At 37.1% G+C, this 23,743-nt stretch overlaps 1 protein-coding gene across 1 annotated transcript in view; it reads left to right on the top strand.

The window, feature by feature from the left end:
• Nucleotides 1-23,743, top strand: part of LOC104857324 (disintegrin and metalloproteinase domain-containing protein 32-like) — an 88,709-nt gene that overhangs the window by 4,850 nt on the left and 60,116 nt on the right. The window contains exons 3-6 of the mRNA XM_010617146.2: nt 3,280-3,341; nt 6,388-6,463; nt 21,981-22,057; nt 23,256-23,433. Of these exons, the coding sequence (XP_010615448.1) occupies nt 6,410-6,463; nt 21,981-22,057; nt 23,256-23,433 (309 nt within the window). The 5' untranslated portion in view covers nt 3,280-3,341; nt 6,388-6,409. The remainder of the gene's footprint in view (nt 1-3,279; nt 3,342-6,387; nt 6,464-21,980; nt 22,058-23,255; nt 23,434-23,743) is intronic.

The following is a 23,743-nucleotide window of genomic DNA, read 5'->3' as shown; positions in this document are numbered from 1 at the left end:
TTTTTTTTTTTTTTTTTTTTTTTGAGACAGGGTCTCACTATGTAGTTGAGACTGACCTGGAACTCACTGTGTAGCCCAGGCTGGTCTCGAACTTGCAGTGATCCTCCTGCCTCAGCGTCCCAAGCACCGGAATTACAGGCATGCGCCGCCATGCCTGGCTTATGAATATAGAGTTGGCTGGCAAGATTTTTTTTCTTTCAGCACATTTTATACTTTGCTTCACTACCTTTGGTTTTCCATTAATTACTTCAGAAAACATCTGTAATCAACCACATTGATGAGTCATTTTTGTCTTGGTATTTTTCTCATCATGTTTAGATCTTATCAGATTGGTCAGAGAGTATCTCAATTTTTACCTTCTTGTCTATTTACTCCTTGCAGTTTATTGAAATTTGAGATGTGTAGATTAATGTTTTTCTTTAAATTTTGAGTGGTTTTGCCTTAATATTTTCAAATATTTTTCCTGACCTCATCTGTTACTCTGGCATTTCTAGATCCGTCCTTACTCACATGTCAGTACTCTTACGATTGTCTTACAGGCTTTTCCAGTTTTATTCATTGTTCTTCAATATTTTTTCTCACTGATCTCTAGAATAGGTAATTTTTATTGCCATATCATCAAATTTATTTATTCTTTTTACAAGATTCAATCTACTATTGAACTGCTTTGTTCAATTTTGCATTTTAATTATTTCACTCTTCCACTATTTTAAAATGAATTTTTTCTGTATCTCTGAAGAATGCCATGAAGTTTTCATAATGATTACTTTGAGTCTGTAAACCACTTTAGGTATTGTGAACATTTAATAATAGCAAATATTCCAATTCATGAACTTAGGATGCTTTTCCTTTTCCTTTTTTTCTCTTTGATTCGCTTCAGTAATGTTTCATAATATTCGTTCTAGACAGTTTTCAAATTTTGGTCAGATTTATTCCTAGGTATTTTTTGTAGATATCGGGAATGCCATTAGTCTTTCAGTTTCTTTTTCAGGTAATGAGCAGTTGGTATATAACATTGCTACTGATTTTCATGATTGCACATTTATTGAATTAATGAATTGGTTTTAATAGCTTTTTGTGGAGTCTTGAAATTTTCTATTTATAAGATCATTATCATCTGCAAATGCTGATGATTCGACACCCTCCTTTCTATTTTGGGTGATCTTTATTTCTTTCACTTGCCTGATAGGTCCTGCTAGTACTTTGACTATTGTGTTAAATAAACGTGATAGAAGTGGAGTTTCTTTGTAACAGAAGTTAGACAAAAAAATTTTCATCCTTCCTTGATTTAAATTAGTGAGCTATGAGCTTTTTGTATATGACCTGAAGGACATTCCTTCCTTACATATGTTGTTTAGAATTTTTAATCATAATGGGATTTGCATTTCATCCAGTGCCTTTTCTGTATCTATTAAGATAAAGGAAAATCTTAGTAATTATTGAGATGTTAGTATAGCACATAATATTTCCCTTAGCTGTACTTGCATGATGGAAGTTAGCATAAAATGGATTTTTTTCTTTTATTGAGTTTATTGGTACATTTTAGGTGCACAGTACAGTTACATTCATCATTGGGATCTTGTACCTTTACATGACAGGTGGTCTTGGTTCTCATTTTTTCCCCTTGTCCCTGCCCTCCCTTAAAATGGATTTATTTGCAGACAATTTGGAGAAATTTGGTGAATCCCTTAAAGAAAATAGAGAAAGTCTTATAACTGAATAATAATGTTAAATTTATATTTTAATCTTTAACGTCTTAATAATTACTATGTCTTTGTTTTGTGAACATTAATTCAAGAACTACTTTGAATAACCACTTGTACGTCAAATCCACTGTAAAACTAGATAAAGATGCTTTAGCATGCATATTTATTACACTTAGACCAACCTCTCCAAGGAACTATTTTCTTATCACTGAAGCTTACAGAATTAGTTTAAGGGTGCCTTCTACTTCAGTACAAGAATCTTCTTTGCAGTATTTCTGCCTTTATATCTGTCATGCTTATTTTGCATTTTCCTCAGTATTTCTGTTTTTAAAAGTAAATATTTAAAATTTTGAAAGAAATTGAGATTTAAGAAAAGGTGTAGCAATTACAGACAATTCTCATGTGCTGTTCACTCAGTTTCCTCTAATATTAAAATGTATGTAGTTATGTTGATGCGTTATGTTTGTTAAAACCAAGAAATTGACATTGGTACACATTTTGAATAGATAGTACGTGAAATACGACTTTCTCTGGATGTCGGTGGTTTTCCCAGTGATGCCCGTTTTCAGTCCAGAATCTAAAACACGACGTCCCATCGCATGCGCTCCCTGTCTCCTCTGTTACCTCGCCGTCTTTCCTTGTTTTCCACGATCTTGACTGTTGTGCAGGTGCCAGGCAGGTATGGCATGGAATGCCCTCAGTTTAAATTTGTCTGGTAGTCTTTCATCGTTAAATTCAAGGTTCTGAGATTTAAGGAACATCATAGAGGTGAAATGCTCTTAACATTGCATCATATTGGACATATGATATCAATTTATTATTAATAACATTAACCTTCTGATTTCATTTTTTACCATCTGCTGACCTTTGCACAACTTGCCTTATCCTTCTTTTGTTTGTGCAGTATTCTGGCTGCTTTTTATTTTCATAGATCCTCGCCCATTTATCTTTTATGTTTCCCTAGTATTTGTGTCCTTTTCATTTTTACACGCTTTCCCCCCCCTACTGATAATACTGTTGCTTACCACATGTTCTTTATTTGCTGGGTAAAATCTTGTCACTCAGGTTCACTGATCTGTAGATAGTCTAACCTACAGCTACCAGTGTTCTAACTTAAAAATAGTAATAGTATAGTCAAAAGCTGTACCAAATTTTGATCAAGGATCTTCCATTTAAAAAGGTAGAAAATAGGATATAATAATATGGAGGATTTTTTAAAAAATTAAACAATTTTTGTGCTTGGTACAGGAAGCTTCACTGATAAAGAGTGCCTTATTATCTCATTGATGTCATATGAATAAACATTACAGCATAGAATATGAGCTCTCCTTTCATAGGAATTTATAATTTAGTTATATGTAGATTGCTCTTCTTATATAAATCTTTAGATTTGGTTATTGTTGGTGGAAATAGTGAAAATGTATTAAATAACATGTTAAAACTGATATTGAATATTTAAAATCATATGTAGTGTTACATATTTTAAGCACCGTTAGGAGGAAATAATTGATACAAAATTGTTTGCTTCTTATATTAAATTTGTTTTCAACCTTAGCTGTTCTTGATTCTCTAGGACGAGATATCCTACATTATTGCAATAGATGAGAAACCGTATATAGTGCACCTACAGCCAAGGTAAATTTTTATTTTTTAGTTTAGGATTTCATTTTATGTCTGTGAAATTTTTTCCTTGCAATAAAATGATGTATGGAAAATAATATAATTGTTATTAATATTTTTATCTGTTTTGAATGAACTGATGCTCTCTTGTGACCTAAATTTTTGGCCTTTAAAATCTCATGTAACCTTTTATGAATGGGGATTCAGAAATGAAAAAGTGGGGACCCACCTCTTGAAGACTGATGTCATGGTAGTTAACAGGACTGGATGGACCTCTGCAGTCAGAGTAGAGGGCAAAAAGGAAGAGATCCAACTCAGGGGAAATGTGGATCTGAATTGGAGAAGCTGTGTATAAACTGTTTGTGGGACATTCCAGCTGAAAGGGTTAGTTGAGATTAATCTGGTTATGAACATGGGAGGCAGGTATGACTTTCAACATCCTTCACAATAAAATTCTCATTAGGTACAGAAGGAATGTACCTTAATACAATAAATATCATATGACAAGTTTGTACATAATATCATATTCAAAGGCCAGCACTTGAAGGCTTTTTTCCAAGAGGACCTAACATTAGGAATAGCCAATCTGATATAGGAATGATATCAGACAACCAAATGATATAGGGGAAATATGATAACTCCCAACCTGCTAGATGTCAGACACACTGAGTTTGTGTTCCCAGAATCGAAGAATGAATTCTAAGGAGCAACAGAAGAGTAGGAAATATTTGTTGAGAGATATAGCTGCTGAGAGGTAAGAGGGGTCCCAAATGGGTTGCCGGGGACCCCACTTTACAGGGGAAGTTTTGTAGAACACAACCACATGAGTGTAATGTGGGTAAAGCTGTGATCAACCAACAAAGTTAAGAGCAGAGTCACTCAGGTAATAGTGATCTAATGGGGGAAATAAGTCATACAGCAAGTGTGCAAGGAAAGAATAAAGAACTTTTCAGGAAGGGGATGGTTCTGAGGGTCTTGATCACCTAGCAAGGCAACTGCTCTAGCTAGACTACATTATACCAGGTGTTACCATTTTTCTCATCCCTTGAGGAAGTATGTAGGCTTAGTCATTTTGTCTTTATATTGGGGCCTAGCCTCCAACTGATGCATCTCCAGCCAAAATTGTAATGTGTTTTTATCTTGTGGGCTGACGCAAGGGCCAGCCCAATTTGAGTGCTTGTACTAGTTTTACCTAACTCAGCTGTCTCTTACATAACCATGCCTGTTCAAGATAGTACTGGACATTCCAAATGGAACAGTTAGGCAAAACAGAGGGCACTCAGATTATAAAGGAGAAGCTAAATTGTCCCTGTTTGTAGATGACATGACACAATACATTAAAAAACCCTCAAAACATGTATATGGAATTACAGTAAACTACAAGTTGTAAAAGTCTTAAGCAAAGTTGCAGACATCACACTAGCAGACGTAAAAACACACCACAGTTACAGTAATACAAGCTATAAAGGTAATGTGCTCACAGAAATAAAGAGATATAAATGTAGTGGTATATTTTAAAGATAAGTAGAACTGAATACTATGGAGCATTTAAGGGATGAAGGAAGGCTAGATGAAGGGATTTATATAAGTAGACAGGAAGATATGAGGAGTACCGAGAGGGAATACTATCATTAAGACCAGAGCCAGTTGGCTAAAGGGGAGATATAGCCAAGTGTGAAGTGCTTCAGGGTAATACTGATACAGGAAATAATACCAGAGATGAAATATGAAATAATATATCTCCCAACCTGTTAACTGTATGATATGCTAAGTTCTTGCTTTCTAGAAATTGAAGAATGAGTCCTAAAACAGCAGAGGTTGAGAGTAAGGAGAAGTTTATTGATAGGAAAGTTCCCCAGGGCCAGGAGGAGGACCTGAATGGGTAGCCCAGGGAGAAGAATTTTATAGAGTGAAACTCAAAAGTGGGTACAATGTGGGCCACACCCATGAACATCCAATAAGGTTTCAAGTGTAGTCTCTTACTTAGGTAGTGATGATCCATTTGGGAAACAAGTCGTGTAAACAGCATGGATGGAAAGACAAAGATTCTCCTGAGAAGTGTGGGTCCAGAATTCTCCGGTCACCCACAGGAGGGTTGATGTTGTCTGGGATTCATTAGGCCCAGTGTTTGTTCTTTGAAGAAGTATGTAGGTCTGGTCATCTTGTCTTTATCTTGAGGCCATGTTCTCAGCTGATGTGTCTGCAGTGGAGCTGTGGTGTGTTTCACCTTTGTCCTGACCCTGTTAAGGACACAGCCCTACCTCACTACCTGTAATATTTCTACCTAGCTCATCTATGATAATATTACTTGACTGCAGACTGCCTTTGGGAATTTACAAGTAAGGAGTCATTAGTAACTTTTGTGAAACAAAATTTAGTTGAGTTTTTCCAAAAGAAGCTAACCTGGATAGTCTACTTAAGTTATATTGGGTTAGAGTCAGCATGAGGTGAGCAAACATAACTAAAATTGCATAGTAAGTATAGGCAATCATAACCACAAAAGGCGGAACATAGACTTGAGGTTTTAGCACTTGTACTAAAAATAAAGACTTTTACATAAGACTCTTCCACCTCCTTATGAAAGTAATATATAATATATCCATGGTAATGAAACCTCCAGTGAAAAAACAGAAGACTCATAATTTCACATCCAGTTCATGTCTTTATATTTTAAAATACATTTTATCTCTCCTTGTTGTCCTTTCTTTTTGCTTTAAGGTTCATTAAGTCTGGAAACATTTTGAGTAACTGTGTATTACATTGAATAAAATATATGTATACATGAGAAGAAAACACTATCAAAGATTGACATACTTTTTCTCTAGAAGTCCAGAGAGTAAAGTTTTTTAGTCATTGAGAGCTGTATTATCTGTGCCAAACTACTTTCTCCTGCTCTTTTAGCATAAATACGCTAATAGGTATTGCTGTGTTCCAGTGAATCTTTATTTGTTTAAACAAAGAAAGTGTATGATCTGGCCTGAGGATGTCATTTTGCTGACTACTGCTTTTTATGTTTGAAAAGAAAAACTTTTAAAATTCTGTCACTCTTATTTACATGTAGATATTTCCTAGCAAAGGATTTTATGGTTTATTCCTACAGTCAAGGTATTATGAATTCTCAATCTTCAGGTATTCAGGTAAGAATTAAGTTCTATGTTTTATTAATTTAAAGAAATTATATTTAATAAATACTTTCTTAACAGAGAAGAATCTCAGTATTCACAGGGGGGATATTTTAAGGTATTTATTTAGATTTAGATAAAGAGGTCATGAAGAGGCTCATGTGTGTCTTGGTGAGAAGATCCTCGAGAAGAATGAATGTGCCTGACCTCAAAGGTTTCTTGCTGTCTTATAATTAAAACAGTTAATTTTGTATATTTCTGATTTCTTTGTCTCCCAAAATGAAACAAGGCGGGTGAGGTAGGGTGGGTGGGGACTACTCTGCACTATCTTTGTCTTGGCCTTATAGAGACAGGTAGATTGTGGGGGCTCAGTTCAAAGGCAATGAGTTCGAAAGTGTTCAAAAGGAAACTGATTATCTTGGCTTTCTAGTTTTTTTAGTCCTGTTGAAGTCCAGGCTTAGAGGTAGGGAGGAGCTATAAGAGCTGTTAATAAACTTAACATACCCTGGATAAGGGTCTTCTTCCTGGGGATAAGAGTCCTTATCTCTCTATTTTTGTTACAGGAAATAATGTCAGAAGTGAAATATGAAGTGTTATATCTCCCAACCTGTTAACTATATGCTACGCCAAGTTCTTGTTTTCTAGAAATCGAAGAATGAGTCCTAGGAACAATGGACATTAACAGTAGGAAGCCATTTACTGATAGGAAAGCTCCTGAGGGGCAGGAGGGGGACCTGAGTGGTACCCTGTGAACCCCACTCTAAGAGTGGGTGCAATGTGTGCCGTAGCTATAAACATCCAAAAAGGTTGCAAGCGTAGTCACTTAGGTGACGATGGTTCACTTGGGAAACAAGTCATGTAAACAGCATGGATGGAGAGAACAAAGCAGTGTGCGCCCAGAGGTCTCTGGTCACCCATGGGAGGGCTGATGCCTGTCTGGGATTCATTAGGCCCAGTGTTTGTTCTTTGAAGAAGTATGTAGGTCTGGTCATCTTGTCTTTATCTTGAGGCCGTGTTCTCAGCTGATGTGTCTGCAGTGGAGCTGTGGTGTGAGGATGATTGGCTCCTTTGTCAAAGACGAGGTAGTTGAGTATGTTTGGAGAAGTTTCTGCATCTTCTAATCATTCCAATGATCCTTGGGTCTTTTTATTTGCCAGTACCGTGCTGCTTTTATCCCATTGGTTTTATAGTACAGATTTGAGTTGGAGATTGTGATAGCCCCTTGCATGTCTCTGTTATCTAGAATGGCTTTTGGTATTCTAGGTTCCAAATGAATTTTTCTATTATTTTTTCTAGTTCTGTGAAATATACTGTTGCAATTTCAATAGGGATTGCCTTGAATCTGTAGAGCAGTTTTGGTAGTATGGCCATTTTCACTATATTCGTTCTTCCTACCAAGGGACAAGGGATGTCTTTCCATGTTCTTATATCCTGTTTTCTGTTTTCAGAGTGCTGTAGATCGCACTGTAGAGGTCTTTTGCTTCCTTCATTAGATTGATTACTAGATTTTTTGGATGCTATTATGAAAGGGGCTTTCTTTCCAATTTCTCCCTCAGTGAGTCTGTTATTTATATATAAGAAGTCTATTGATTTTTGAGTGTTTACCTTGTCAAGCTACTCTACTGAATCTGTCAAGTAATCTAGAAGTCTTTTGGTGGAGTTTTTTGGGTCTCCTATATGGAGTATCATATCATCAGCAAATAATGACAGTTTAAATTATTCCTTTCCTGTCTTTGTTGCTTTAATTTCTTTCTCTTGTCCAAGTGCTGTGTCTAATGTTTCCAGAATTATATTGAAAAGGAGTGGTGATGGTGGACATCCTTGTTTTGGTCCTGATTTTAGGGTGAAGGTTTTCAGTTTTTGACCATTTGAAATGATATTGGCTGTTGGTTTTTCATAGATAGCCTTTATCAAGTTGAGGTAAAGACCATCTATTCCAGTTTTCTGCAGGTTTTTATCATGAGTGGGTGTTGAATTTTATCAAATGATTTTTCTGCATCTTTTGAGATGATTGCATTGTTTTTGTCATTGACTCTGTTAATATAATGAATTACATTTATTGTTTTACATGTGTTGAGCCATCCTTGAATCCCTGGTATAAATCCAGCTTGGTTAGGGTATATGATCTTCTTGATGATCTTCTGTATTCTGTTTGCCAGTATCTTATTGAGGATTTTAGCCTCTATGTTCCTTAGGGAAATTGACCTGTAGTTCTCTTTTTTGGTTGAGTCTTTCCCTGGTCGTGGAATTAAAGTAACACTTGCTTCCAGGAATGAATTTGGAATTATTACTTCCTTTTCAATTCAGTTGAAAAGTTTCAAAATTAATGGCATTAGTTCCACTCCAAATGTTTTTTTAGAATTCAGCAGTGAAATCATCAGGACCTGGGCTTTTCTTTGTTGGTAAATTTTTAATTATGTTTTCAATTTCACTGATTGCAATTGGTGTGTTTAGACTTCTACATCTTCTTTGTTCAACTTTGATAATTCATATGTATCTAGAAATCTGTCTTCTGTATTTTCCATTTTATTAAGAGTATAGGTTCTTGAAATAGGTACTGATAATCTCTGGATTTCTCCTGGATGTGTTGTGACTTCACCTTTTTTTGTTCCTAATTGCATGGATTTGAGCCTTTTCTTTGCTTTTTTTGATAAGGTTGGCTAAGGGTTTATCAATTTTATTCTTTCCAAAAACCAACTCTTTGATTTGTTAATTTTTTTTGTATCATTCTCTTAGTCTCTGTTGCATTATTTCTATTCTGATCTTTATAATTTCTTCCCTTGTACCAGCTTTGGGTTTGTCTTGCTCTTCTTTTTCTAGAAGCTTAAGACTCAACATTAGGTTATTTGAGATCGCTCTAATTTTCTAGTGTGGGCATTCACTGCTATAATTTCCCTCATAGAAATGCTTTCTGTGTGACCCATAGATTCCTGTATGTTATACTGACATTATCATTAATATGTAAAAACTGTCTAATTTCTTCTTTGATTTCCTCTGTGAACCATTGGTTGTTCAGGAGAGCGTTATTCAATTTCCATGTGTTTGTGAAGTTATTGCAGTTTCTTTTGCTGTTGATCTCCAGTTTATTGGAACTATGGTCTAATAATATACATGGAATAACTTTAAATCTTCTGCTTTTACTTACGCATATTCTTTGAGCTAGGATGTGGTCTGTTTTGGAGAATGACCTGTGTGCAGCCAAAAAGAATGTATATTCTGATATTGTATAGAATACTCTGTAGAGGTCTATTAAGTCCGTTTGTTCCAAAGCTTGGTTCAGTTCTAGTATTTCATTATTGATTTGTTGATTTTTTTGTCTTGATGATCTGCCCAGTTGTGACAGTGGTGTTCTCCACTACAATTGTATTAGTGCTTATTTGTTTTTTCATGGCCCTTATTGTTTGTTTTGTATTTTGGGGGCATTGGTATGTGGTACATATATATTTATGATTGTCATCTCTTCCTCTTGGATTACTCCCTTTACAAGGATGTAGTGACCTTTGTCTCTCTTAATTAGTTTTGGTTGAAATTCACTTTGTCTGCAAATGAGATAGCTACCCCTGCTTTCTTCTGGGTTCCTGTCACATGGAGAACTGTTTTCCATCCTTTTACTTTCAGTCTGTGAGTTTCTTTTTGAACTAGGTGTGTTTCTTGTATACAGCATATTGTTGGATTTTGCTTCTTAATCTATTCTGCTAGCCTATTTCTTTTGATTTGTGAATTGAGACCATTAGCATTGATAGTTATAACTGATATGTATTGACTTATCACCATCATATTATTTTCCTTTAATGCCCCCCCCGTCCCTTATTTTCTTGCCTTCCCTGTTGTAGATTTACTCTGTTGGGCCTCATGGAGTTGTGATATTTATTGTCTTTTTCTAGGATATTATTAGAATTGTCTGAAAAGATGGTTTGGTAGTCATGAAGTTTCTCAGGTGTTCTTTGTCATGGAAGTATCTTATTTCCCCATCAACTTGAAAGATATTTTTGCAGGACACATCTGTGTAGGTTGGAGGTTACTTTCTTTTAGGGCTTGAAATACCTCACTCCGGGCTCTCCTTGACTTGAGGGTTTGTGTTGAAAAGTCTGCTGTAATTCTGATGGGCTTTCATTTGCATGTGATTTGTTTCTTTTCTCTAACTGCTTATAGTATTTTGTTTTTCTGTTGGGTTTTCAGGATCTTGATTATTATATGTCTAGGTATAGATTTTTTATCATGGCTAGTTGGAGTCCTATATGCCTCACTTATCTGTATGTCAAATTCTTTTACTCTGTTTGGGAAGTTTTCTATCATTAATTATATGAAAAGTTTTTCTTATGCCATTTGTACTTTCTCTTGTTTTTTCACAGACTTCTCTCAGTCTCATACATTTCTTCTTTGTGTCATGTAGGAGCTTTTGGATTGATTTCTCATGTTCCCTTACTTTTTTAAGAGATCCCTCTTTTCATGGTCACTGACCACCATCCTGTTTTCTGTATCTGATATCCTGTCTTCTGACTGGTTCAGTCTGTTATGTATATTTTCTCCTTTTTTTTTTTTTTGGTACTGGGATTGAACTCAGGTCCTTGTGCTTGCAAGGCAGGCCACTGAACCTCTGAGCTAAATCCTCGGCCCTGTTATGTATACTTTCAATAGAGTTTTTAATCTCCTGGATATCTGTTTGGATCTGTTTTATGGATTCCATTTCTTTCCTATGGTTGGCATTCATGGTTTGTATTTTTTTCCTCTGCTGGGCATTCATGGCTTTTATCACAGTCCTGAACTCATGTATTTTTTAAAAATCTGTTTCTGTTTTGAACTTTTCTAGAGCCTCATTCATCTGTTTTGTTACTTCCTGTGTTATCAGTTCAACGTGTCCAGGTGGTTGATTATCAGACTTTTCCACCTCATTTCCCCCAGAGTTTGCCTCTGGTGAACTGGCAGCCTGTGTTTGTGCTTGTGTCTTGCTTGAATGTCTTTTCATCTCTATTTTTGTTGTTGGTCCTGTGCTTGGTTTAATTTCTGTGTTAATACTTTGGTCTTCTTGTTATAGCTTGTCTTTAGGTTTTAAATCTCTAATGACTCTGAGACACTCTCATTATCATAACACCAGGAAGGACAACTGATTAGATAGATCAGTCACAATACCTTAGTCCAAGTGGTCAGCAACACAATAGCATCAAGGGCAGCTTGGAAGATAACAATTTGTGGTAGTTATTAATGTATCACCTTTAACCATGTAAATTAAATCAAAATTGAGGCTGGAGCTCATAACAATGGCCTTTGTGATTCCCTATGCCTCTGTGGTGTGAATCTAGGTACCAGCCCAGCCAGGGGGCCTGAGGCACTTGTGGGGTGGGGAGGCTGCAGGCACCCCCCATGGCTGTGTCTCACTGTTTCTCTGCTGAGGCCTGGGGAGTGAGTCTGGGGTAGCGCATATGCTCCATGTGTCTGAGCCTTTCACAGCTCATCTGCTGAAGCCCAGGGGTGAGGGCATTCTTAAATATCTGGGGCAGCCAAGACATGGTAAATTTATAGGAATCATTGGAAGCTGGGTCTGTCCATTCAAAGGTAATATGGGCTGCCTAGCTGGGGCAAGAGGCAGACTTAAAAAGGCATCTTTTAAATCTATACACTCAGAGCTCAGGAGACAGCAAACACAGAAGGGTATATGGTTTGGGAGTGGTAGTGTGCAAAGTTTCCATTCACTGATTGACTTTTGTCAAGTCCTAGACCAATCTGTAATCTGATGTCCCCAGGTTTGTCCAAGAAGACCAACAAGGAATTAATATCCTAAAGTCCAGCAACTTCTTGATGTGAGGTGCTTCCCCAGCTGGCCTCCTGAGATGGGGAGTTGTCTAACAATCACAGGCATGGAGGTCAACAAGAGCTCAGCTATCCCTGGGGATGGTGAGCTTCCGAAACTGGTGGGCTAATTTCCACCCACACCTAGGGAACTCTACCTGAAGTCTGACCAAGAGGCCCTTCTGGGTTAACTTTCCCTGAGAGGACATACTCCTCAGATAGATCAGTGGTTAAGGACAGTTGGTATGAAGGGGGTGACATCTGAGTCTCCGTCCGAGTGAAGGAGAGAGTGGCCCTCAGCTTGTAAAGGAAGTCCCATCCCAGCAAGGGGAATGGGCAGTCTGGTATCACCAAGAAACTTGTTTTGGTCCCAGGCTTACTGTTTATTCACGTGTGAGCAGGCAGTTCTGGCCTGTTCCTATAGCTGCATGGATGGGAATAAATTTTTAAAATTAACTTTATTGGTACATTTTAGGTATACAATATAATGATATTCATCTTTGGAAATTTGTACCTTTACACAATCTATCTTGGTTCTTTCTTTTTTTCCTTGTTCCTTTGTCCTCCCTTGAACCCCTCCACCCATCCCTATTTCCAAAGACTTTGTATCGATTATTTTTCCTTTTCTCATATAATTTCATTCTCTACTTTTCCCTACCCCTTATACTTTCCCTTTCTCCTCACCTATTTTCTTCCTCTTTCACATTATCTTTTAGTCCTTATGTACATTGTCAGTTTCTCAACCAGAGAAACTATTCAGTATTTACACATATGTCCTATTTATTTCACTTTAAAAATGTCTCCTCAATGTGTATCCATATACATATAAATGTCTCTAATTTCTAATTCTTTATAGCTGAATAGTATTCTACTTTATTAAAAGACTCACATTTTCTTTATCCAATCTCCATTTGATTGGCTATTGGGCTGTTTCCAAGTTTTAGCTATTACAAACTGCCATGATGAACATGAGTGAACATATTCACTGTGGTATGATTCTTCTAATTTTTTGGGGAAGATACCCAGCAGGGGAATACCTGGGTCAAATGGGAGTTCCAATCCTAGTACTTTGAGGTATCTCCATACTGATTTCCACAGTGGGTGCACCAGTCTACACTCCCACTAACAGTGGAGAGGGTTCCTCTTTCCCCACAGTCCCGCCAGCATTTGTTATTGGTTGCTTTCATGATAGCAGCCATGCTTTCTGGGGTAAGATGGAATCTCAGCATTGTTTTCATTTGCATCTCTCAAATGACCAGTGATGTTGAACCTTTTTTCATATGTTTATTTGCTATTTCTACTTCTTTGTCTGAGAAAAGCCTGTTCATTTCAGATGCCCGGTTTTTGGATTGGGTCTTTCAATTTGGGAGGTCTGATTTTTTAAAGTTCTTTGTATATTCTAGATAGTAGGGCTTTGTCTGAGGAACTGCTGGTGAAAATCTTTTCTCACATTTGTGGATTGTCTCTTAGCTCTGTTGGTGGTTTAATTGCCTTGCAGAAGCTTTTCAATAAGAAGAGATCCCACTTGTTGATTCTTTGTGCTAGTTCACTTGCAACTGAGGTTTTGTTCATAAAAAGTTTTCCTACCCCAATGTCTCCAACCGTTCTACCTAACCTCTCCTAGCTGGTTTCGTGTTTCTGTTTTAATATTTTAGAACTTTAATCCATTTCCATTTTAGTATAGTGCATGGTGATAGATATAGGTCTGGTTTTAATCTTTGGTAAGTTGAAACTCAATTTTTCCAGCAGCATTTATTAAAGAGGCTATCTTTCCTGCAGTGAGAGTGTTTGGCTTCTTTGTCAAAGATTAGGTGGCTGAGTATGTCTAGAGTTGTTTCTGGGTCTTCTAATCTCTTCCACTGGTCCTCAGGCCTGTTTCTTTACCAGTACTAGGCTGTTTTTATTAAATTAATTTTCTACTGTAGTTTCAAGATGGGAATTGTGATACCCCATACCTTCTCTTTATTGCCTAGAATTTATTTTGCTATTTTAGGTCTCTTCTTATTCCAAATGAATTTTTGGATTGTTTTCTCAAGGTCTATGAAATAGGATACTGGAATTTCAATTGGGATTGTATTGAGTCTAAATAGCAGTTTGTAAGTATGACCATTTTCACTATATTGGTTCTTCCTACCCAGGAGCAAGGGATGTCTTTCCATTTTTCCTCTTCAATCTCTTGTTTCAGAGTAGTATAGTTTTCAAAATAGAAGTCTTTGATTTCTTTTGTTAGGTTGATTCCTAGGTATTTCAATTTTTTGGATGCTATTGTGAAAGTAATTGTAACCCTCAGTGAGTCTGTTGTTCATGAACAGGAAAGCTACCGATTTTTGTGTGAACCTCGTATCCAGCTACTTTACTGAATTTGGTTATTAAGTCTACAAGACTTTTGGTGGAGTTCTTGGGGTATTATATATAGAGTATTATATTGTCTAAAATAATGACAATTTGACTTCTTCATTTCCTATTTTTATTCCTTTTATTTCTTTCTCTTGTTTAATTGCTAATGTCTAATGTTTCCAAAACTATCTTGAACAGGAGTGGTGATAATGGACATCCTAGTCTTGTTCCTGATTTTAGTGTGAAGGTTTTCAATTTTTGACCATTTAGTATAATATTGGCTGTTGGTTTTTTCATAGATCGCTTTTATCAGATTGAGGTAGAGACTGTCTATTCCAATTTTTTGTAGGGTTTTTAATACGAATTCATGTTAGATTTTATCAAACACTTACTGCATCTATTGAGATGATCATATGGTTTTTGTCCTTGGCTCTCTTAATATAGTGTATTACATTTATTGATTTGCATATGTGGAACCATCCCTCTATCCCTGGGGTGAATCCCATGTGTTCAGGGTGTTTGATCTTCTACATTGTGTTTGGCAGTATCTTTTTTAAGTATTTTTGCATCTGTGTTCATTAGTAAGATTGACCTATTAATTTCATTTCTCAGTTGGGTCTTTGTCTGCTTTTGGGATGAAGATGATGCTTGCTTCCGGGATTGAATCTGGGAGTATTGCTTCCTTTTCTGTATCATTGAAGTTTAAACAGTAGCAATAGTTCCTCTGTAAATGTCTTATAGAATTCAGCATTGAAGTCATCATGGCCTAGGCTTTTCTTAGTTGGTAAGTTTTTAATTATGTTTTCAATTTTGTTGATTGATATTGTGTTATTTAGAATTTTTAGGTCTTCTTTGTTCAACTTGTTTGTTCATATGTATCTAGGAATCTGTTCATTTCTTCTGTTTTCCATCTTGCTGGCATATAGGTTCTCAAAGTAGGTATTGGTGATCCTCTGGATTTCTGCTGGGTCCATTATACTCTCCTGCTCCCCAGTACACCAATTCCTGGGTTTTGAATGACGTCTTTCTATATTCCTGAGCACTTATCAGTGGTTTTGGTTTAAGCCTCTGGCTGTTGCTTATTTGTCTGTGTGGTTCTTTTCCAGGTGGGTCCTTGGCTGCGGCCGATGGCATGGCAGGACTCTGGATGAAGCTTGCATGCCTGTGCAGCTCTTTACTAGGTGGGCTGTGGCTTGGGCACGTGTGCCCACAAGGCCCTAGTTGGGATCCTCCTGCTGCTCCCTGGTGTTTGAGTGCACTTGCTGATGGTATGGCGGAACTCTTGGAAGTTTGGTTTTGAGTCTTGCTTATATGTCTTCTCATTTCAACAGATGCAGCCTGCTGTGCCTTTTTTGAGGCATCTTTTTGCTCACCCATGGTCTTCAATTCTCAGCAAGCCTCTGAGTAGCCTTTTCTCTGCTGCTCAATCTGTGCATCAATCCTGGGTTCAGAATGGCTGCCTTCTCAGTCCCTGAGTTGACCTGTTTTGGGGCAGGCTTCTGGCTGAGTCCTGTGCACACTCAGGATTATATCTAGTCATTCCTCTGGCTAGGGCCTGCCCCTCTATGTAGCTGTAGTCTGGAGGGCCTTTGGCTTGGGGCTGTGCACTTCGGCTTCTGGTGTCTCAGCAGACTTCTTGCTAGGGTCTCTGCGCACTTAACCGATTATACTGGGGTGGGCCTCCGGCCAGTGCTGTGTGCCTGCACAGCTCCTTTCGGGGGGCCTTTGGCTTGGGCCTGTGTACCCAAGTGGCTGAGGTTGGGGAGGGGGCCCTGGCTGCATCTGCCTATAGCTGCACTGCTGTGGTCCACACTGTTACTTGCTGGATCTTCGGATGGGAATACTTTGTGATGAAAGTTCTCCCAGGAGGGTAGTTTTAATATTTACCTTTTGGTGCCAGTGTCCACCAGGATGTAAACCAGTTGGACCCCTATTTCAACATTCACCATAGGCTCCCAGGGGCCAAGAGAGAAGGAGCACTGGCCCCCTCAGTCTGAATCTTCCCACTCCTCAGATGAGGGGAGGGATTGTATCTTGGCAGAGGTCTATGGGGGCATTTATTTTTTTCCAGTGTCCTTTCTTCTTTCAGTAGACACATTGATTTTTTCCCAATGGTGAGGATTCTGCTTTTTTTTTTAAGGCACCTGTCCTTTGGGGTTTCTGGAGTTGAGTCTCCTCTGATGGCTGCCACCAAGATTTTTGTTGACCTTGAGGAGCCAGAGCCAAAATATTGGCTGTTCTGTAGCCCAGTTGCCTTTCAATTTTGATCTCTAAAGTTTAGTTTTTGAACACCCAGAAGAGATGGTCACTATTATAATTTTGTTGGACATTAAACATTTTGAAATGTAAAATATATTTAGAGGACTGTTATCAACCATGGTTGTCTTAGTAGTTGAATTTCTGAAGAATCTTAACAGACAAAGTTATAAATTATATAGAACAACTTAAGATCAAGAGCCACACATTATTTTAGTATGACAATCATGCTGGCATTATCCTTGTAACACATTTAAATGTCTATCTTAGAATGGTGTAGTTTTTAGTCAAACACCTCTATTTGATTATGAAGGCATTAAGTATCACATAAATTATTAAGACATTAAGTATCACATGGAAAAACTCTCATTTGCTATCTTTTCATAGTATATCATCTAAAGGGAGCATGGCCTATAAATATACATTAGATGTTTATAACGTTCAGCCCTTAATTTTAGTATGTGACATCGTTTGGACTGCTCAGCACCTGAGCATCCCCAAGTATGGTGACACATAACATACTCATTACATAAGTTTTTAAGAAAAACTATTATTTGATTGATTATCTCATGTTGGCTTGATATGCAAATTTTATCATAAGTAGCTGGAGCACAAGAGAAAGGCAAATACCTGGATCATAAAAAGGTTATTACCCTAAACAAAATGTTTAAAGACCTGCACAGTCAGAAGACATGAATACAGTTTTTACACTAGAAAAATAGCAATAATAATTACTACAATTATATGAAATCTTATGTCCTGTAATGCAAGTTCGTATACCAAAAGCATCTTTTTTAAGACCTCTTTTTTTGCCAAAAGTTTTGTTTTAGACTATGACAAGCATAAACATATTGCAATAACATATTTAGAACTTAACCCTTTGATAATAATAAATGCAAATATTTTATAATAATATATTTAAGCTCTGTTTATTGGGGTTATAACTTTCTATAGGGCTATGAAAATTTTGGGGGATCCCATTAGTGAACAAAGAACAGAAATAACTCTTTTTTTTGAGTAGTCACTTGTTTATTTGCGAAGGGGAGTCCCATTTAGTCATTATTTCCCCAAACCTAAAAGTCCCCATTTAATTACCTTGACAAACTTTTTTATTTAACCTGTAAAACCCAGATTGTAACAATTAAATTATTTGTAACCAAGAAAAATATACTTTTTAAGTTATTGAACATAGACAACCATATGCATTAGAATCAGAATTAATCTTTGATGTCATTTTGATCAGTTAGCAACTGATCAAAGGAAAGGAAAGTGTATCTCACTTTGGTAACATTTATCTATAAGACAAACATATAAGACAATTTATGAAACTAGAGTGCCGTCAGATATATATGTCCAATTTGTTTTTTTTAGTGGATTTTTTTCCTCTCATTGAGTTTATAGGTACAGTTTAGGTATACATTCATTGTTCATCATTGGGATGATGAGGTACATTCATCATTGGGATCTTGCACCTTTACATGACAGGTCTTGGTTCTCATTTTTTCCCCTTGTCCCTGCTCTCCCTTCACCCCTCCCCCCCATTTACAAACACTTCATTTCCATTTTTTCATTTTCTCATACTTTTTTCTTTTCCTTATTACCTTTCCCCTACCCCTCCCACTTTCTCTACACCTTTAGCCCCTTTCTTCCTCTGTCCAATTTGAATTATAACATCCCTTTTAATTAAGACTAGTCAAAACTTCTGTAGGTCAATTAATAGAAATCTCTTGTAAGTAGAATCAGAAGGAATAAAAGTGCTTTATGCCTATAGATGCAAACCTTTTATAACACATCTGAAACCAGCAAGCAAATATATATATTTACTTGATAATTAGTTTTGTAAACTTTTTTAATGTACATAGGCCTTCTTGTCTTTTATATCTCTTTATTCTTCTGAGAAGACAAGTATATAAAATCTTTTTATATCAAAAGAATCTTTTACTTTGTAGCCTTTTAGTATTTATCTTCCATCTCATTTATTTTAAATCTTTTGTAACTTCCTTTAGCTATTAAAAATTTAAAGTAATTATCCCTCCCTTTTTTGTTCTCAGATTATTATATTATATAACTGCCTGTGAATGGAACAGTAGTAACTTTAATTTTTTTTATCAACAAGGTACAGCCAGGGTGCCATGGGGCCCATGGAATTGTTTTTAGTGTAGCCCTCAAGCAAGTTGTTGATATGTAAATAGCAGGGCCAAGGGATAATTACACATCCCTTTGTTCTGGGAAGTCCCTCTGGGGGGAGGGGTTGAGGCAACAGAAACAGACAGGCATCTTAAAAGTCTCCTCTGCCAGTATGCAAGGAATGAAGAAGCTTCATGTCACATGGGGCATTGGAAATTCTTTGTTCTTGCAAGGTAGAAGTTCAAGCCTGCAGCAGTACAGAAAAAGTAGTGGAACGGAATTTTGAGATGCAGTATGGGCACTCAGAGGGGAGAATAAGACAGGTGGCAGATAAGAGCCCTACCCTCAGAAATAAGATATGTGAGGAAAAGTAAAGGAAAAATTTATCATAAATAGGTCAGAAAGCCGACAAGAAGGCCAAAGTTGTCTTGGGCAGAACGACTGACTGGACATTTGCTAACAGAAAAGGGTGGACCCATCTAGAGAAGAGGACCACCTCAGTCAGAATCCTGACCTTGAGAGCGAGTTTAGAGGGAGTCTGGGTAGCACCTTCATCAAGGGCTGATGCTGCCCACTCGGACAGAAAGGATCCTTACCTCAAGAACAGACAGGGTGGACTCGAGCTTGTCTTTGAGGAGTGACTGGGATGTCACTGTGATGCCCTCAGTGTCAGCACGAAATCATGGGGCCCTGGAACATCTCAGGGGATGCCTTCCTATAATCTGCTGCCAAAGACAGGAGGGACCACAGTGAGGCTGGTCCACCTGAAGTGGCGATCTCGCTGGGACCTCCAACTGTTACACTTAATTGGGAGAGATCATAGAGAATCGCCACTACTCTGAGCCAAATTTGAATCCTTTTTTATTGTCGGCTGGCATTCAAGAGAGGCTCATACCTGGAAAACTCTTGAGGAGGAAAAGCAGCTTGGGCTTGGGGTTTCTTTTAAGAGGCCCTTCTAAGTGGGGAGGGTTCAGGGAGCGGGGGAGCACAAGTGGAATTTCACAGGAGCAGAACTTTGCTCAGTTAGTAGGGGAAGTTTCACACAGTTTAGGTGAAAAAAAAAAAACCACAAAAGCATGGAGTATCCTGTTTACAAGGTTGTAAAGGTAACTTATAGCTGCACATTGCTGTACCAAATGGAAAGCTGTAAAGATAACCTATAACTGCAGACTGCAGGATGTGGTGGTCTGTCATGCACTAACCAAGGGGACTCCCAAGGGGGAAGCGGGAAGTGACCACCGGATCAGTCAGCTTCACACAAATGGAGCCAGGTTGGCTGTCACAACTTCATTTGCGTAAACGCTCCAAGTTTGTTTTAAAAACGTATTCTACTCTTTTAGATAGTGCATTCTGATACTTACATAATGGATTTGCAAGTTCATTGACTCCAATTGAAAGAAAAGAATTTTCAGAACTAGTCAGCACGAGGCACAGAAAGGACTTGTTCTGCAGAATTCCAGATTATACACTCAAAGAATATAGTGCGGGCCTTAGAGAAAGGGGGTGGGAGTGGGGAGTTGAGAGAGAGAAAAGAGAGGCTTAGGACGGGGGCAGGGGATATTTGTGGTTTTGGTGTTGGAAATCTGTGGAATTTGTGAATCTGTGGGAAGTCCTGTCTAGGGATCAGAAAAGGATGGTTCACCCACGGAAAGAAGTATCTCATTCAAAGGGAAAAGCTTATTTTATAGGTGAGAGAGGTCTAATCACACATGAAAGAAGCCCATTTGCGATTAAAAACGGAACAATTGAACCCATTTGTGGGTGACAGGGAATTACACAGGCTTATTGTGTCCTGGACGAAAAGAAAGAAAAAATTTTAACTGGGCTTATGTCCTGAAGCTGCAGTTTTCATTTCTAAAATCATGTTTCCTTTCCACGTATCTTTATGTCTTCTAACCTACCTCATGTGCTACATACAGTAATTGGTTGATTACCAACTATACTGTTCATACCTACAGATTTTGAGTGCTTATCAGTTACTGAGAAAATTATGTTTACAAATATTTTAGTAATGTGAATTTTCTATTTTTGCTCTGTTCTTTCAATTTTAGCTTTGTAGGTTTTTGAAGCTATATTATGTAGTGAATACAAATTTAGAATATTTGTATCTTCCTGGTGAATTGAAGCCTCTATCATTATGAAATGTCTCTCCTTACCTCTAGAAATGCTTATTTGCCTTAGAGTCTAGATTTTCCTTATTGCTACAGATTTCATGTCATCTTTTGAGATTGTGTTGGCAGGGGATTTCTAGTACTTCAATTTTCTGTTATCATTATAGATTTTTATATTCTAGAGTATTGAGATCAAGAGATAAACAATCAGTAGGCAGATAAAATAGGGACCTGAATGAACCAAGATAAGCACTGGAAAAACTGGAAAACAAAATAAAGAGGCTCACTGAGGTCTGGCTCGGGGAGCTAGAGGACATCTGTTCTACTGATGTCAGAGGCCCACACGGGAGGATGGCAGCCATGTTGATTCATTGTTTCATATTTCACACACCCTCCACAATACCCCAGAAGTACCCAGAGACCCCCCAAAATGGATGCACCCTCAGTGTCTGCCCTCAGAACCTCTCTGGGCTGGCAAAAGCTCTGCTTGTTTTCTCCAGGGAACCACTCGCTGTGTTCCCCATTGTCTGCGTTCATCTAACTCATCCTTCACCATCCTCAGGTCAAGAGCCCAGAGAGAATAGAATGTTGGCATACTGCCAAAGATATCCAGATTCTTCATTTTGTGATTAATCATCTAAATTTATAAATTGGAAAATAATTTTACCTAATAAAATAACATGTTGGAGGTCAGTTATAAAATAATAATCCCAGACCACCATCTAAGCAGAGCAGTAAAAGCAGAAAGTATGTGTTTTTTCCTGAATTTCACTTTACTCGTACAGATGTAAATCATGCTACCTGTGAATGATATTAAGAAAGTTTTTGCAAGCATTAAAGTAGAAAGTCCTTTGAAAGTTTGCCAATTTCCATGTAACTACTTTACTTTTTTTGTGTTTTTTTTTTTTTTCTAGTCTGAATGCTACTATCATGGATATGTCGAAGGACATCTGAATTCTCTTGCCATACTCAGCACATGCTCTGGACTGAGGTTATTTATTTTCTGTCAATTATAAAATGGTTATGATATTGTGCTCCTGTGAATTTATTCTGTTTGTATCAAGTACGTAGCTGGAGGAAGATTTCTATTCGAAACTGAGATTTTGCAAAGAACATCTTCCTCTAAACTCTCTCCTTCTACTTTTATTTGTTCTAGCTTTCCTCACGACCAGACATTTTTAATTTCCTTGAAGTTTTGGATTCCCTAGTCTCCTTGCCCTGCTTCTCATGTTTCTTATCCAAAAATGACAGTTTAATGTAGTTTGTTACAGTGAGTTGGAAGAGCTAAGTTTAGGGTGGATTATTTTATGAGCAAATAGATTATTTACAATAACTACCATATGTTTTACTGTTGAGAGATATAAATAAATAATGGTAAATTGGCCTTGCTTTTCTCAAGGGAATAATCTTCGGGGATGAGGAGGCAAGTTATATCTGAAATAATTATTAAATTTATATTTATATTTTTTGATAACATCACTCTCCTGAACTCTCCAAGAATATTAAATTTCCTTTTTCCTGATTAGAGGAGCCTCCGTTCTGTCAGGAAATTCTCCACCTTTCTTTTGCAGTGTATGATCCCTGTTTTAACGACAAATATTTTTCAATGCTTCTTACATAGAATCCTGAAATTTAGACCTGAAATTGTTTTCTTGTAGCATACTGACTGAAACAATTACCTGAATTTAGGAAGCATAGCAATACAAGTTGTTAGGCATCTGTTTTTTATTTATTATTCAGACTGTGTAATTACAGATGGTGTAATTACAGATGGATTTTATATTTATAAATAAAATTGTTCTCTCCCTCTCCTTAATTTTTCAAAAGCATTGCCAATTAGGAAAAAAATTCATCAAGATTTCTGTGTACTAATAATTTACGTATTCACTGACGGGAAATAGGGGAATCACTTGGATGCTATAATGCTGTACTCCTAGTAAATTGATTAGGTAATTTCTCTTCTCTTTATAACCATAAAAATCAAGATGAAAAGCTGGCCTTGTTCATTAGAGAAATTACTTCTCTCCAAAAAGTTATCCCTAAGACAAAATTTAGAGCAAAATACTGGACTCAAAATATTATACCATATCTTTAATTGTATTTTTCTTTTATGACTTTTATCGGTCTCACAAACAGCGTTATTTGCTATTTGATTAGTAGCACATCATGTTTTTTCCTGAAATTTGCAGAGGAATACTCCACTTTGGAAATGTTTCATATGGAATCGAGCCTCTGGATTCTACAGTTGAATTTCAGCATGTTCTTTATCAATTGGGGGATGAAAATAGTGAACTTGGAATTCTTACCAAAAATAGCAGAAGCATGGAAAAATACGCAGTGGGCTACAACATTTTTATAAGTGAAAAAGTGAGTTCTGTATGTTTTATTACTATTTTCAAAGTAGTTATTGCTTTTCTTATAAATGTAAATGTATATTAGCCTGTTAAACATTCCTATCAAATACCCTCTGATTGTTAGTATCTTAATCTTTTATCAACCTAATGTTTCCTTGATACCATATGTTACTTTTTTTCTTGCATCATTCCATCATTACTTCTTACAACTCATCGTATTTTAGTTCTTACATTTGTTATGTCAGGGGACAGGCACTGATGCTTTGCTGCGATGAGCTCCTAACTGGGATCATAAACGCAATACCAGCAATGAATGAATGAAT

This window comes from Fukomys damarensis, unplaced genomic scaffold, assembly GCF_012274545.1.
Source record: "Fukomys damarensis isolate Sample0158 unplaced genomic scaffold, DMR_v1.0_HiC HiC_scaffold_18, whole genome shotgun sequence".
NCBI lineage: Eukaryota > Metazoa > Chordata > Mammalia > Rodentia > Bathyergidae > Fukomys > Fukomys damarensis.
The sequence above is the reverse complement of the archived record's forward strand: the minus strand, read 5'-3'. Positions and strand labels throughout refer to the sequence as shown.